The sequence below is a fragment of the Pavona decussata genome, unplaced genomic scaffold (assembly GCF_977016875.1).
Source record: "Pavona decussata unplaced genomic scaffold, jaPavDecu1.1 SCAFFOLD_174, whole genome shotgun sequence".
NCBI classification, from domain to species: domain Eukaryota; kingdom Metazoa; phylum Cnidaria; class Anthozoa; order Scleractinia; family Agariciidae; genus Pavona; species Pavona decussata.
Window position 1 is genome coordinate 395,836 of NW_028145585.1, and position 15,512 is coordinate 411,347.

A 15,512-nucleotide genomic window follows, 5' to 3' on the forward strand; every position below is an offset into this window, starting at 1 on the left:
TCCCTAATGGCACTTCGTTAAATCGGGGTTTCACTGAAAATACATAGATGACCCACACAGCTGACTGACTGTAATTACAGCCATCGAACATATATATTATAAATATTTGGATACACACGCCACGGCATATGACAATTTTCCCGTGAATACCCGCGGTTAAACATACTTCTAAGGTAAATCCGGGCACGCGGAACTATCTCGGATATCCAAACACGTCCTTTTACCACGGTAAATGTGCTGGGTGCTTCTTTTGTTCTTTTTTATGCATCCATGGCAATTTCCTCAGGTAATTTATCTCGGAAAAGAAAAACTAAATGCAATTTCCTGTGGAAAACGGATTTTTAACTACGTTAAGGTGGCCGAACACAGTTTGCGCGCGCTTTACGTTTTTCTGTTAGTGATGCTATTAAGCGCGCGCTAGGGATGTGGTACGCAAATACGGCGGTCGATAAAGTGATCCCTCAATTTCACATAAAATGGATAAAAAAAGTAAAGTTTTGATCCTAAATAATTAAGTTTCTCGTCTCTGGACTCTTTTTCTTTTCTTTCCGAGCAAAAAAGTCATTTACCAAGACCTTTTTGCATGCTTTTCATCTTTGCCATGAAACCCAATTAAAGCCACGCATGCGCATTTGACCAAAAAATTGCGACTGGTTGTTTTCGTGGAAATGAACTGTTTTCTAAGGAACTGCTCATTAGAATTTCGTGAAATTTTGCGTGAAAATAGTTCCCTAATAGCGTAACTCGGTTACAAAGAGAAACGTAAATCTAACAGAGGGTATCTTCACAAAACATTAAAATGGAAAATCAATGTTTACAGGAGATCTCTCTGTTAAAATTACATGAAAATAGTGCAACTGTGTCAGTGTTTTGTGAGTTTTTCTGGATACAAAAAATGGAAAAAATCTAATGAGTACATTTTCTAAAAATAAGGGAAACCTACTATTTATAGACGTTTAATAGTTCGCTGCGTTGCCATGGAAACGGTACTTTGCTCAACAAGACGTACGAAAATACATTCTTTCTTAGTTAGTCTTTCACCATACCAATTTTGGGCGTCCAGAAATACATAGTTTCCAAATAACGTCTTCTAACACCTGTACACTAAAAAACTGTATTCGGCCACCTTAAAAGCGTTCCGTGTAACCGAACCTAAAGTTGGATCAGCCCAGAACCGGGACAGTTTGGTGCGTTTAACGAAAGTGTAAACAACGACACCTCGGTGTAACTGCATGGGTGAATTGCTTTTAATCTGGAATAATTAAGTGTTTGTTAACCTTGACATTATTGTTCGTGTCAATTAATTTTTACCTTAAAAAAAGCGTTGGTGCTTTCGGTGGAGGTTAACAAATGGGGTTCAACAAGCAAAACAAATGATATGTAGTCTGGTGCTATGTTTGAACTAAGAAGTTTGAAAGGGAGGGAAGACTGAAGGAAATCATACTAAAATAAATGAAACACCAGACCTCTTTGTTCAAAAGTGTGACTTGTATTTTCAGACCAGCTTGGATAATGTGACATGAGAATTTCCGCCAAACATACAAGTGGTATGAAATAAGAATATCAAATTAGCATTGAAGCCCCCTCGTTTCACTTAAAAATGTTATTCAATTTTCGACCTTCGTTTTTTAAGGTTAAAACGAAAACCACAGCGTATTAACTTTGGGAAAACTGTTTACCAGAAATGAAGGCGGATTTTGCGTCTAGCTCTCGACGCCTGTTTGACCCCTCGAAAATTTTCGCGCTTAGCATTAATTTTTTATCACATTTCGAGTTCTAGCAGTGATGCCACTAGCAAGACAATAAAAATCAGCCAATCAGAACTGCCATGACAGGTCAATGTGTCACAAACACAGAAAAATACCAGTCCAGAAAATCACAGATCGAAAAACAAACAAAAATGGCGAAAGTTGTAGAAATGTTGCCGCAACCCTGAGACAAAATACACGCATTTCTTTAAAAAAAATCCCAAACGCTAAAAACAGGAGGAAAAACAAAACAACAGGAACAAAGTAATGGAGGTAAGATGTCTTCACATTGGTCAAATGTCTTCTTAACCTTTGGGGCACCCAGGCGAAACGAAGCGTTACCAGCCCCAAACTCATCGGGTGGAAGAATTGTTTAGATTTATTTTGGAAAGTGTTTAACATTTTCGCCCAAGTCGGTGCTTTGTGTATCAAATTAATTTGTCAAGTCACCGCTTTAACATTGGCAAAGGAATCACTCCGTCTCGACTGATAATAGCAATTTTAGTGATTAATTATCGAATAGAAACGGAAGGGCAAACGAGAATATGTTCCGGTAGAAGTTTAATATCAAAAGGTATAACGATGTTTTAGTTTAGGTGAATTTGATGCTACAAAATTTCATATGAACAGCAAGTATTTTGGTTGCACTATACTTTCAAAACCAACGACGTTTTTTTTTTGGCCGATTTTCCTGTTTTAGCAAGCAAGACGTCAATTATACCGTGCGACCATGAATGGAAATAGAGAACAGTACCTCAAGATCATCGCGTTAGTATGTTGTTTACTTTGTTCCAAGTGCTTTGGTGAACATGGGGAGACGAAAGTAAGTACACTATTTAAAGCTTGATTATCATATCATGATAGCTTGTACTTCAACTTTTAATTCCCAGAAACGTGATACCGATCAATTTCAAAGGCATGGGACACTAAACCCTCCATATTTGTTGTGCTAAAGAAATTAGAGAATAAATTAGCCAGTGGAGTACCATGAATGGAGTTACACGCCTGTGGTGCTACACAACCTAATTGAGTTAACTTGAATGGCAATAACCCACGTTCTTTGCATGGTTCAATGCCTATGAACAAAGATTTAGACTAAGGCTTTTAACTCGTGATCAAGGACTCCCTGTTTCATCTGCGCCTTTGAAGAAAGACCTTAACTAAGTCCATCGTTGACTAGTAATAGCTACATTCATTCTTATCCTTACGGACACGCTTGCGATCACCCTGCAAATCACGGACAGCGGTGACGAAGTTTCGACATGAAGAAAGTCAGATTATAAAAAGCACAAATTATTTACTGGAAAACGAAATTAAAGAATCTGTCGATTCCTAAATCTAGTCGCGATGTCCTAACTGTCCGTTTTAAAGGAAGTTGACGTTGTTGAAATTATTTGATATGTGATTTACCAAGTTGAATATGAATCAAGACGCCATTTAGTGCTGGAGTCGACGTCGAGAGTTTATTAGATTAACCCAAGAGAGACTACACCTTTCATCTGCCTGAGTATCGATGACTCGTTTGAAAAGCCCTCAAATACATTTTTGAGTGTAACTGGTCATAGCAACTTTGTAACCAGTCAAGCTGACAATCAGTAACATAATAACACTCCAGCTTCAGAATAGCCCTGGGCCACTGACCCTTGCAGGCTCACGGAGATCGATGAATGAGACCAATATCATCGCACCCCGGCGGCCTTTTGGTCGCTTTACTGCCTCGCGGCTGACCACGCTAATGCTGTTCGTTGTATATATTTAGATTGTATTTGTGCGTATTTGAATTGGTAAACTTCTTCTACGTTTGGCGGGAAATTCGTTTACAGAAATCATTTTTGCGTGACGTTAAGTTATACGATGTCTATTCATAATGGAGACAGAAACTTGATTTTCTTTCTTTCGTTTAAGAGAACTTTAGAGCTTATTTGAAAGTAAGTCGTTATTGTAGTTCAGTTTTCATGGCAAGAACCTTAGAGGAAAATATTATTGGACTTTAATTACAAAAGATACAGCGACCATATTTCAATTTCAGTAAGAAACGGAAAATAGCTATCACAAATCCATGTCATATGACAGCTAAAAAAATATTGCAGAAGTATAAATCTTTTACGAATGATAATCAGTTTTGAAGTCTTGAGTATTATTGGAATTTATTATATGGCCGTGTCTCAAAAGGACTGGAAACGATCAAATTCAAGAACTTGATTGGCTTAAATTGATATTGACGGGCATCTAGACCGATTTAATGTAACATTTGTCCTCAAAAAGTTACAAACAAAAGAAGAAGAAAAAATTGGCTTGTTCCTGTTAATACAGTACTAAATGGAAGAACCAGTAGCCCTAAATTTGGAAGCAAGTAAAGAGAATGAGCAAACGTTGCAAATTTGAGTCCAGTCGAGAAAGCTACGAGCAAAGATGAAGTCGAAATTGAAAAGTTTTTGCAAGCGCAAAAATCCAAAAACTCTCAATACAAGACTAAGAGCGACTTAAACGCAAGAAAGAAATTTTGTGACTCAATGAAAGAGTCTAGAGCAATTGAAAACATACCTGCCAAAGAGCTCGACCTTCCTTTGTCTGAATTTTTTATCTCCGCTCGTAAACAAGATGGCACCGAGTACGAACCGTGTACATCAAGCGGCTTCAAGCGAAGTTTTCAACGCCACTTGGGTGAAAAAGGAAGTCTGATCAACAAAAACAAAAACAAATGAAGATGCCCAGTTGAATTTTACAAAGTGTTTCGAAGCCATCGTTCCGAAGCCATGTTAGATCCAGATGCTCCTTTTTATCTCGCCGTAAATCACCGACGAAAACCAAGTGACGAAGTATGGTATCTGGATAGGCCCCTCGGAAAGAATGAAATTGGCAAGTTCTTCAAAAACGCCTTTGCTTCAGCCAAACTCGATGAAACAAACAAGAAGGTTTCTAATCACTCCGTTAGGAAGACCAGTGTTGGACGACTCCTCGAAGCAGACGTTCAGACGAATTTCGTTGCACAGCTAAGCGGTCATAAAAATTTGAAAAGCCTCGACAGCTAGCATTCAGCATCTCTCAAGCGTCCAACAAATCCAACTCAAGCAATTTTTGAAGGCTGCACATTTAACATTAACGTTTTTCGTGGTGATCAGTAAAAAATCACAAGGCTGAATGAGAACTTATCGCTGAGCGATCGCGGCACAGACAGGCATTAAAATTTGTTGCACTTTTGGTCGCATTTTAGAAAATTTTCGTTGACCCTGTAGGAAAACAACGGTTATTTTGTCTTCATTCATTGACGAAGTTTGTACAAAGCTGTACTTTGAACAGTTATTTTTGTCCCGTTTGGACTGGAGACTAGTGACAGAAGTAAGCCAGCTAAATGCTTGAGCCCGCGCAGGGGAACAATATACTTTTTTCCTTTTGATTTCCTGTTTGGCCATATAATAAACATCTTATTGACCGAGCTAGGTCGGTCTGTATGGGAGAATCTTGACCTCGGTCGCTGGTACAGACCTCACTGCGTTCGGTCTGTACTGGCGACCTCGGTCAAGATTCTCCCATACAGACCTCTCGCTCGGTTAATAAGAACTAAATCTTAGCCCAAAGAATCTTAACCTCAGCTAATCAAAAAAAGAAAACAATTTTACTCTGAGAAACTATTGTATAGTATGTTACCTGCGATATGGTCAAAATTTAGCAGTGCTTCTATTTCCTGTTATTTAGCCGATAGCTTATCAAGCGAAACGGAAATGGAGCCTGATCACAGGTTGTAAGATATGGGGGAGCATGAAATTAAAATGCTTTTTATCCTCCCTTGTTGAATATACATGGTCCCCAGTGCAAAACAAATTAATCTGTGATTGCAGCAAGAAATCATAGTGACTTCTGTACGCAGCCAATTCCAGTCTTGAGAGGACAATGTGTTATAATTGAGATCTCTGTGACACTGGAGAGAATGAATTTTCCTTATTATATGACAGGTGTGGAAATGTATAAAACATCCCGCATTATTCACACATGGACGTTACATCTTAATAGACGTAATGGGTCAGTTATTAAGAGACAGTTTAGATGGTGTTTAACAAAACCATGTTCCAAGTCATTTTATATTTTGCCAACAGTCATGTCTAAACATTGTCTGCTGCTGACGGTAACAAGAAGGTTTGCATCCCAGACTAGCAAACTATTTATCTACTTAAAATAAACCATTTATAAACAGATTTGGAGGCTCACTGATTGTCTTAAGCCGCGGCCTAAGTGAGACTTTGTTTAAATGACTGACCCAATATGTTTGTTGGGCATATTAAAACCAGAGAATTACTCTGACATTTTATTTTCTAGGATCAACGCAATGGTATTCATAGACATATGACAGTCAGAGATCTATCACGATTGTTTGGAGTAGATTCTCACAATGAGGGTAATTTCATGTCATTGGTATTCTTAGCAGTCTTTTAATTAACTGTCGTGTGCTAGACTACCAGCGTTTAAACTAAGTGAGAAAAGAAACGAGAAAAGACTGTTGAAGAGGCAGGAGCTACTCCTCTGCTTGTTCGCTCCAATAGGAAATTCCGAATTGCTTTGAACCTCATTATGAAAGTGAGGCTTCCCTTTTATAGTGTTTATTGTGAAAATTAGTTTTTATTCATAGGCAAACAAAACCTAATTTTCACATGAAAAGCTTTCCACTTAACCTCGCTTTCGTAATTGGGTTCAAAGCAACTCGGAAATGGCCTATTTGGCCCTTTGCCACACTCACTCGGCTATTTAGAAAAGGAGTGGCAGCAGTCTAATAGAATGGGAAGTTGAGGCAGGATTCCAGCAAAAACAAAACGTTTGGAGAATTCTTGCTGCTAGACATTAGCAGGCATAACATGACAATTTCAGATTGTTCAACCTAGACGGAAAGCTGCACTGCAAAGGGAACACGTGCCTTGAACTCTGCTCGCCACAGCTCCTTGTCTGCCGGCAGTACAAGTTAAGGGAGGGGTAGGGTTCTTCCTACGCAATCTCTTAGAACTATCAACAGTAAAAAAGGTCCAACAATTTCAGGGAATAAATACAAATAAAAATTTCGCCGTTAATTTTCTCTGCAGATAAACAAACAGACTAAATTACTTATTTGCAAAATTTTATTTTTCTCTATAAAGCATTTTAACTAGAAATTTTTAATTTCTTTTATCAAAGTCTATCAGGCTAAAAGTTTCACGTTTTACTGTGAAAATGTTTAGTCAAAACCTCGTAAAGATCCAAGCCATTCTTTCTTTTTATAATTCGCTCGTTTGTTGTTCTAACACTTTTATTGCAGTACCTGAGTACCACGTTGTTCATCCTATTCAAGTGGACGAGGAAGGCGCCTTCGTCTCACATGAACTTACATTTCCAAGAATACGCATGCGTCGATCAGTCGGTGAAGTAGACAATGAAGAAGTGCATTATAAAGTGTCGGCATTTGGAAACGACCTCCATCTTCACTTAAAACGAAATAAGAGACTTTTGGCTCCTGGTTTTAAAGTAGAGGTTCTAGGAAAGCGTGGAAGGGTCATAAAAAGACATACAATGGAAAATTGTCATTACACGGGGCGATTAAAAGGCAGGACAAGAACAACAGTTGCAATGAGCAATTGTCAAGGGCTGGTATGTACACAATGAATGGGTGGGGACTTTATAACATGCAGATCGAGATGGGTGGATTCCGAGAGTGCCTAAAATGTTTTACGATCAAACTTGCGAGGTTAAGTAGCACGTTCAAGAATATTTCCTTTGATGTCCTCATAATAATAATAATAATAATAATAATAATAATATATTTATGTTGAGCCAAAATGAGTGCACTAATTGCCCATGGCGCTTTACAATTAAAATCATGAGTTAAAAGCATAAAAAATACAAGTTAAAAAATACTAAGGACGAAGGGACACGTTTACGCTCTTTTAAAATAATTTGAAAATGGTTTGATTGCTTTGTTCCTTTACTCCTTAGAGCGGCCTCATTCATACGGAGAATGAAGCATATTTTATGGAGCCACTTCCAATTCACTTGCATAACAGAGTAACTACAAATGGTAGAAGTAAACCGCACGTCATCTACAGAAGATCTGCTGCTTTAAATGATAGACAACATAATGCCAAAGAAAAGAGAGCAATCCATACATGTGGAACTGAAGGTAAAGACGGTTACATGATCATCTTTTCTGACTTATAGCAGTCCTTTGACAGTAACCGTGTAAGTAATTGATTGTAATTTGTATCTTTGTAATTGTTTCCACTCACATCTCTCTGATCATTAAATCAGCCAAAACACAGAATTTTCTGTTTAAGTTTCTTGACCCTTTTCCTCCTTATTCTTTAAAATGAGTCCCAAATCGAACTCTAAGTATGCACTTTTGCTTTTGATTTAACCCTATCTAGACGGGCATATTTTTGTTTTTTGTGCGCCCCTATGATAACTCCCAGAGCATTAGAGCTATGACCACGACAGTTATAGTATAAATTAAGGACGGTGCCTACTAATACCGAAGTATTTTTGTGCGGTTTATGACTATGCGGGAAAAGCAGATCTCAGCAAGGCCTATTGGAATCCAAAAAGAAAATTGGGGGTAACCACGCATTTTTCAGAGATACTTAAGCAATAATATCTCTAAAAGACGCCAAACTATAAAGCAATGTATGGGATTTTTTCCTGAATTGAAGCTTAATTATCTCTGAAAAATGCGTGGTTACCCCCAATTTTCTTTTGAGATACCAAAAGCATTTGGTACGTTCTGCTTTCTCCGTATAGTTTTAAACCGCGCAAAAATATTCCTGTATTAGTAGGCACCACCCATAGGAAACCCGAGTATCTCGCGATGCGCAGAACGTATGCGCAGTAACAATAGTAGGCACCGTCCTTAATAGTCCGTCAAAACGCCCAAAGATGACGTCATTTTTTAATACGGCAGCCATCTTGGATCCGCCAATAGAAACCAATAAAATGGTCTGAAGGCATGAGAGAAAAAACATATATAATAAAGTAAGTTTTTGTTTTATCATTTAAAACAGGAATATTCCCGATATAAAAAATTTCTCAGTCGAGCCTTTGACTTCTGATTACTAGTTCGGATGCTCTACGGGAGACTCGTGGGAGCTAGGCCATAAAATAGGAAGGTAATCGTAATACTAAAAATAATAATCGGAAAGTCATAGGTTCTACTATTCCTGTTAGAAGCACTCGCATTTTCTTTTTCCCGGTGTGCCGGTGTCACCAGGCTTTAAACATGACATCACATTCCTTTCACAGGAACATTAGTATTTCTAAAAAAAAGTGTTTTTAAAAATTAAGTCGCCATGATAAAATAAAAGTCAGTGAACACAGAACTACCACACCAAATTGTTTCCAGATGCATTTCTGAAAAAGGCACACAGTTTGGTGGTTTTTGCTCAAACATTGACCCTAGACCGGTGGGGACTCTGCTCGCCCCGACTTTGAACCAGAATAACTTTTTATTATTTAAGTAAGCGCCTTGAAACTTCAGGACTTTTTAAAAATTAATCCGGAAAAATGTGATGTGATCGCTTAGCGTTCCTTGACTTTAATGTTACCATGAAAACCAATTTTTGACAGGCAGTTTTTTTTTTTCAGTAAATGGAAAATCCCTTTTTAAAATGATGAAAAATTACTTTTTTACCATAGCTTTTATGTTTTCACTTCATATCAGTGTTCCTTTATTCTTTTGATTACTTTCCGTTCAATTTGAGCGCTTTCCTGAACTTTAGGGGAATTCCAGAAATCCAAGATGGCGGATCCAAGATAGCCGCCATTGGCAATCTGGACGCGATTACCACGTCTTATGACGTCAGCACTTTCCTTTGCAGAACTCAAAGGAAATAACTTTGGTCGTAATAATTTTCCTTTAAGTCTCACTGTCATAGCTCTTATACTTGCGAAGTTATGGAGGGGAAGGGGGGAGGGCGAATCCGCATCTCCCCCCGGCCCAGAAGGAAAAAGAAAAGACCGGTCTAGCTAGGGTTAAAAAGGTTATAAACGTTCAAAGTCGGCGGGAGTACAATCCATTTTACAAAACTATGAAGCTTGTTTCTTTATTTTTCGCTTTTTCATGTGCACATGCTAACAATGCATCTACCCTATTTATTCCTTTAGACGACCCAAACGTTCGCGTTTTACGCTCGTTGAATGAAACAGAGTTGTCCAAACGACATGGGCCAGCCGGGCCTGGAGGAGAGAAATACATAGAGACCCTGGTAGTGGTGGATCCAAAAATGGCAAATTTTCACGGAGAAGATGCTGCAAAACAATATGCACTGTCAGCGTGCAACATAGTACGTAGATAGATCCAATATTGCAAACAATGACACGAACAATAATTGACGCCATCTCAAATGTCATACAATGATATGAACAGTGGCCAATTAGCGGTGACTGGCTTACTACTGAGGATGTAAACGCCGAGGAGTTTCTCCTTTCTGTCAAGTATCTCAGAAATTTAAAAAATCCGCTTGAAAACGAAACATCTCGCTAACTATACAGAAAAAGATTCAAGCTAAATAAATTAAATTTGTGTCTGATTGACCATTGCACAAGTTTAGCGGTCGTTATTCATTCCTTAAACCTCCCTTCTACCAGCATGAACTAAACATTAAATCGAGCTTTTTATTCTACTAAGACAACAACTTGTTAATTATGTTATAGGCTTCAAACCTTCTTCGAGATGGCAGTATTGGAGAGAATCCTATAAATTTTGTTGTTAGTAGAATGCAGATACTAACAACTCCACAGGTAAACCCAGTTTATTTGAATATTCTCCATTGTTCTAAATACTTAGTACAGAAGATGTAATGCTACGTAATTTGTAGGAAGAGCAGCAGGACCGTTTCACATGGTTTCATTTATTTTGTTCAATTTGTATGTTTATTTAATGACAACAAGTGAAGAATAACTAATCAGGATTATCATCAGAATTAATCAGTAGGTAGTTCACGAAAACATATGCTAATAACGCTCCTCCAATGTCGGCCGCCTTAAATATTTTTCCGTATGAATCGACTTTGTTCAAAAGACAAGAATATTTTCACAGTTGAGAGGGTGTGCCTATGTGTGCCACGGTGAATTTGGCAAAAGTACCTTTTGTCTCAATCTCTCTCTTCTACGCATGCTCTTCATGGTCTTCTTTCTTGTCGTTTGCTTTACAGTCCGGCAGCACCTTTATTTCACCAGATTTTAAAGAAGAGAGAAACAGGCGAGACTGCTTCAAACACTACTAAGCTTTTTGTTATTCTCTTAGGCCGGGCTCGTCGTTAACCACCATGCAAGCAATACGCTAGAAAGCTTTGGTAGATGGGCGGAGAGGAACAACAATCCTTTGGACAACGATGAAAACCATTACGACTACGCGACCTTGTTTACAAGGCATGATTTATGAAACGTCTTACATTACTTTTTAAAGCCAAGAAAGTTTGATCCTCTTACCGCGTTAAAAGTTTCATCCAGATATTAATAGCCATTCGACAAAACAGGCTGCATACAATTTGCTACGAAACGATGTCTGATGAAAAGATAGTGAAAGTTATTTGCTGGGTAAGGAGAACAATGACACGTGAAAAAAATTTTTTTTCTAGTTTAATTCCCTGTCATAAGATCATAGGAAATATATTGGTGTCATTGGTTGCTTTAGTTATTCTGTGTTCAATCGCCATTAATAAATCCTTCTTTTTATTCTTATTTTACAGATACAATATTTGCAAGGACAAAAATCAACCGTGTGAGACCCTAGGTACACACTAAGATAATTTTTCCTCATTTGCCGTAAAAAAGCTGGTATTTTATGCTGCATTTTCCATTTCATGTTATATGTCTGCATTATTTTCTGATACAAAATGGACAACTCAGTTTTTGAAAACATTAGTTGATCAATACAAACACCTGATTTTATGAAAACCGTTCTCACAATCCTGTATCGCAGCTGGACTCCAATGTCCAGGAAAATGTCCCAGTTTGTCGGTTTTAGACACTAACTATTACCAGGGTATCTGACACTGCTCCATTGAACAGCCAATTATAGTCTAGCCATATCCACATCTTTAAAGTCATCAACGTTTATGTAGCTTGTAATTCAAATAAGAGAAACGTTGAAACGATGTTAACTTATAATGCAACTCACTCAACAAAAGAACAACTACCCCTCCTCGGTCCTTCCCCATACCCCTCCCCACATTGATGAATCAGTCTCATTAACCTCAAATTCTGACCCACCCTACCCCTGAATTTAAAGGAAGGGACCCCGAGTACACGTGGGCTGTTAGTTGTGCTTCTATAAAGTTTACGCAGACCGTCCTTGACGGAAAGCCCCCTATGACAAAATCGGATGGAAGCACTGCCGGCGTATCGGTACTTTTACCCGTATTCCGGGCTGAGATGAGTGAACCCTTTTCTAAAGCTCCAGGTGTACAAATGGTATTCATAAAATCTCCTTATGGTGCTGGGAGATCAAAGTAAAGCTGGTTTTAAAAACAATTATCGTTTTCACTTATATCAAGTTTAAATTATGCAACACTAAGCATGTATGAAGTTTTAATCAAACTTAACTTCGTTAAGAGAGGTGTCTGATTACACTAGTTTCAAAGACTAATAATCTATTAAGTAATTACTCAAAGTACTTCTACTTGATTCTTGACTCAAACTGAAAAACTATATAAATTAGTATATGTTGCTTTTATTCTATTATTTTAATCTTCGTTTGAATGTTTGCTTTATGATGATACGCCATTTTACAGTTGAGAGCTTAGTGATCTGGCCTTCGAGTGGAAGCGATGCGAGTTGACTTTGTTTGGAACAAACCCCACTGCTCTTCATATAAAAATGCGAACAAGTTTGCGTGAAAAGAACAGGATTTTCATAAAAAAATGGAGCGAGGTTTGTATCAAATTAAAGTCAACTCTAGCCTCGTTCCTACTCAGAGGCCAGGTCACCAAGCACACAACTGTAAAATGGACTATTGAATATTGCTATGAGGCTAAGGATTACTAACAACCAATCGACTAATTGATGTGTGTTACCGAATTCCTTGTACCAAACAAATATTCAGGTCTTGCAAGAACACGTGGAATGTGCACCTTCCCTAACTCCGCAAGTATTGGCCAAGATAACGGCTTGATGCTTGGAATGACCCTTGCACATGGAACTGGACACAGGTGGGTCTGTGTTCACGCAACGTTGTCTCTTAATTTTTAAATTGTTCCCTGGGGTAAGACTGTAACTTTCAACAGCGGCCTCCATTTTTCAAAATTTAAGAATTAAAATTCTTAGAAAAGAACAGCAATTAATAGAATAAATATCGATTTACATTACCTCTGTGTAGCCTTGGGATGAACCATGACAGGGCGGAATGCCCGGATGGCGTTAACATCATGTCGTCATTTCCGGCGGGAAAGAAAACAGCCTTTCAGTGGTCGCCCTGCAGTAAAAACTATCTGAAGCAATTTCTCAAGTAAGTATCTTACCAGGGGAGTTTCACTCCAAGTTATTTCAATCACTCTTATCCAGTCCTTGTTAACTTTGTGGAGAAGAGAATATGCTCTTTGCTAAATTTGGTATGAACCTTAAATTAACACCTCAGTCAGTTTTTCAGGCTTCTTGAAATTTTTGTGAAAGAAACAACAAAATTTTCGCAGTTTTCTATCATTAATAAAAACGTGATGATCCTGTCTCAAAGACACAATATCTCTACATTTTCTTAAATACCTTATATCCACCAATATTGACCTGAGCGGTTTTTTAATTGATTGCCGAAAGTAATTTCTTTTTTGTTTTGTTTTGCTCTACTACGCTCTGTGATTGGTTAGCAAAATTCGCCGCACTTTTTCAGTCAACGAGAAGCGAAACTAAAACCAATCGCGACTTGGTTGCATTCTTTTTCCCGCGCTTGGTGCCGGTTACATGTATTTGCTTCGTGTTCTGATTGGTTCAGTGCACTGTTTACGTCTCCTGTGATTGACAAGGGTAGTTACTGTGGTTTAGGTTTTCAAACACTCAGTTGAAAACCGTCTATACTTGAAGTAATCATCCATAACTTTCTTTTTACAGTTCAGAAGATTCTCGCTGCTTGGATGATAATCCAACCAAAAAGAATGTTATAGAGACCAGGACGCTGGACAAACCCGGCAGGCTTTACGATTCTGATGAACAATGCCAGCTTGCTTACGGTCAGGCTGCTAAGTTCTGTGGAGGACAAAAATTTTTGGACGTAAGTGCTGAAATTGCTCTACTCTAGCAAGAAAGGACAACGATTAATTATATACCTAACCCTAGAGGAAATAATCATCGAAGATAATGTCTCTTGAATGAAATTCTCTCAGTGCAATAACTGAATACAGAATGTTTTCCTTTTCTAATTTCCAGTGTAACCTTAAGGGTACGCAACTTGTCGTGACTCCAAATTTTAGAATTTTAGAGCAAAGGATTTGTTTACTCAAATTTTTTTGTGGGCTCTTTAGACTAAATTTACGAACTCATTATCTTTGAAGGCTCTAACAGCATTGTTAGATTTAATAATACTTTTATTTAATGACCTTTTTTTGAAGTGTTTGTTTACCATTGTTGCTACAGGGCGTAAATTGGGCTATTTTTTTACTTGTACACTGTAAGCACGAGCTTGCGTTGGCTCGCGAGCGCAAATTACTTAAATCCGCATCATTAGCATATAGCTCGACGGCTTAAAACTAAGGGAGTTACATTTTAAAACTGTCCTCAGCGTGTGATTTAAAATATGAATTTTCAGCAAATCTGCGTGAAGCTCTGGTGCGAGGTGCCTGGGGGAAGTGGAAACTGCAAGACTGCCGAGATGCCTGCAGCTGATGGCACGTCTTGTGGAAATAACAAGGTATGTATTCGAGATTTATAATTAAAAGGATGAATAGTCACATTGAATTTCCATCATCTAATGCTTGCAAATAGAGCTGTTAGAATCCCAAATAGAGTGGATTCCAGTGAAGTGACGTAAATCCGTAGCCATCGTGAGCATTATGGCCTATTTTTTTTTTTTTTTTTAATTGAAGTGACACGATACGATATACCTAACTCAAAGCAAACACCGACCAGTGCCAAGCACTGGAACATGCGTGCGAGCAGGTCACCTATGTTTAGTGTTGGTTTTACTTCAACTTGGTTCAAAAGGTAACACGTGACATATCCTGATATATCAAAATCAATTGATGTGATTTAAAAGCTGTGCAGTGTCCTTTAGAATGGTATTTGATATTAATATATGTCCCTTTGCAGTGGTGCAGACGAGGTCAGTGCATCGAGCAGGGTACTGAAGGAGCCGACACTGTAGATGGTACCTGGTCAGATTGGTCCCATCAGTACTCTGACTGCAGTAGAACCTGCGGAGGAGGAGTGCAGTACAGGGAACGGAGATGTGACTCACCTCGGTAAGTATTTTGGATAATGTCTAGTTATTCGCTACCCCCTTTGTTGTAATTAAGATGCACCATCTTGTAGCAGTGGTCTTCTAGGCAGATGTTTGTACAGGGGAACGTTTAATTATGACCATCAGAGATTACAATTAACTGGCATCCATTACATGTAAGCCTAGTTGCACCCATGAAATTTTCTTTTATTTAGTGTGAAAAGGGTAAAATTTAAGTTTTCCGTAACGAGTTATCCTTATCAACTTCAAATTCACTGACATATTTTTTAAACGGTAAATTTTTCTTCATTAGCTAAATTTCAAAAGTTTTTCATCTAAAACTGGGTAAAACTTTTGACTTAAAAACCTGCCGTCTGTTCACATAAGCC

General features: G+C 38.2%; 1 protein-coding gene across 3 annotated transcripts in view; it reads left to right on the top strand.

Moving 5' to 3' along the window:
- Positions 1-1,854: 1,854 nt before the first annotated feature.
- The window catches only part of LOC146463824 (A disintegrin and metalloproteinase with thrombospondin motifs 6-like), a 37,950-nt gene continuing 24,292 nt past the window's right edge, over positions 1,855-15,512 (top strand). For 2 of the 3 annotated variants that reach the window (XM_085083971.1, XM_085083972.1), the window contains exons 1-14: positions 1,855-2,021; positions 2,449-2,571; positions 6,063-6,141; positions 7,030-7,358; positions 7,704-7,887; positions 9,861-10,039; positions 10,410-10,496; positions 11,002-11,126; positions 11,447-11,490; positions 12,802-12,907; positions 13,075-13,203; positions 13,800-13,959; positions 14,494-14,595; positions 14,994-15,145. In XM_085083971.1, coding sequence (XP_084940097.1) covers positions 2,016-2,021; positions 2,449-2,571; positions 6,063-6,141; positions 7,030-7,358; positions 7,704-7,887; positions 9,861-10,039; positions 10,410-10,496; positions 11,002-11,126; positions 11,447-11,490; positions 12,802-12,907; positions 13,075-13,203; positions 13,800-13,959; positions 14,494-14,595; positions 14,994-15,145 — 1,805 coding nt within the window. In that variant the 5' untranslated portion in view covers positions 1,855-2,015. Of the gene's footprint in view, positions 2,022-2,125; positions 2,323-2,448; positions 2,572-6,062; positions 6,142-7,029; positions 7,359-7,703; positions 7,888-9,860; positions 10,040-10,409; positions 10,497-11,001; positions 11,127-11,446; positions 11,491-12,801; positions 12,908-13,074; positions 13,204-13,799; positions 13,960-14,493; positions 14,596-14,993; positions 15,146-15,512 lie in introns of those variants that run through there. The other variant, XM_085083973.1, reaches the window with a different exon arrangement.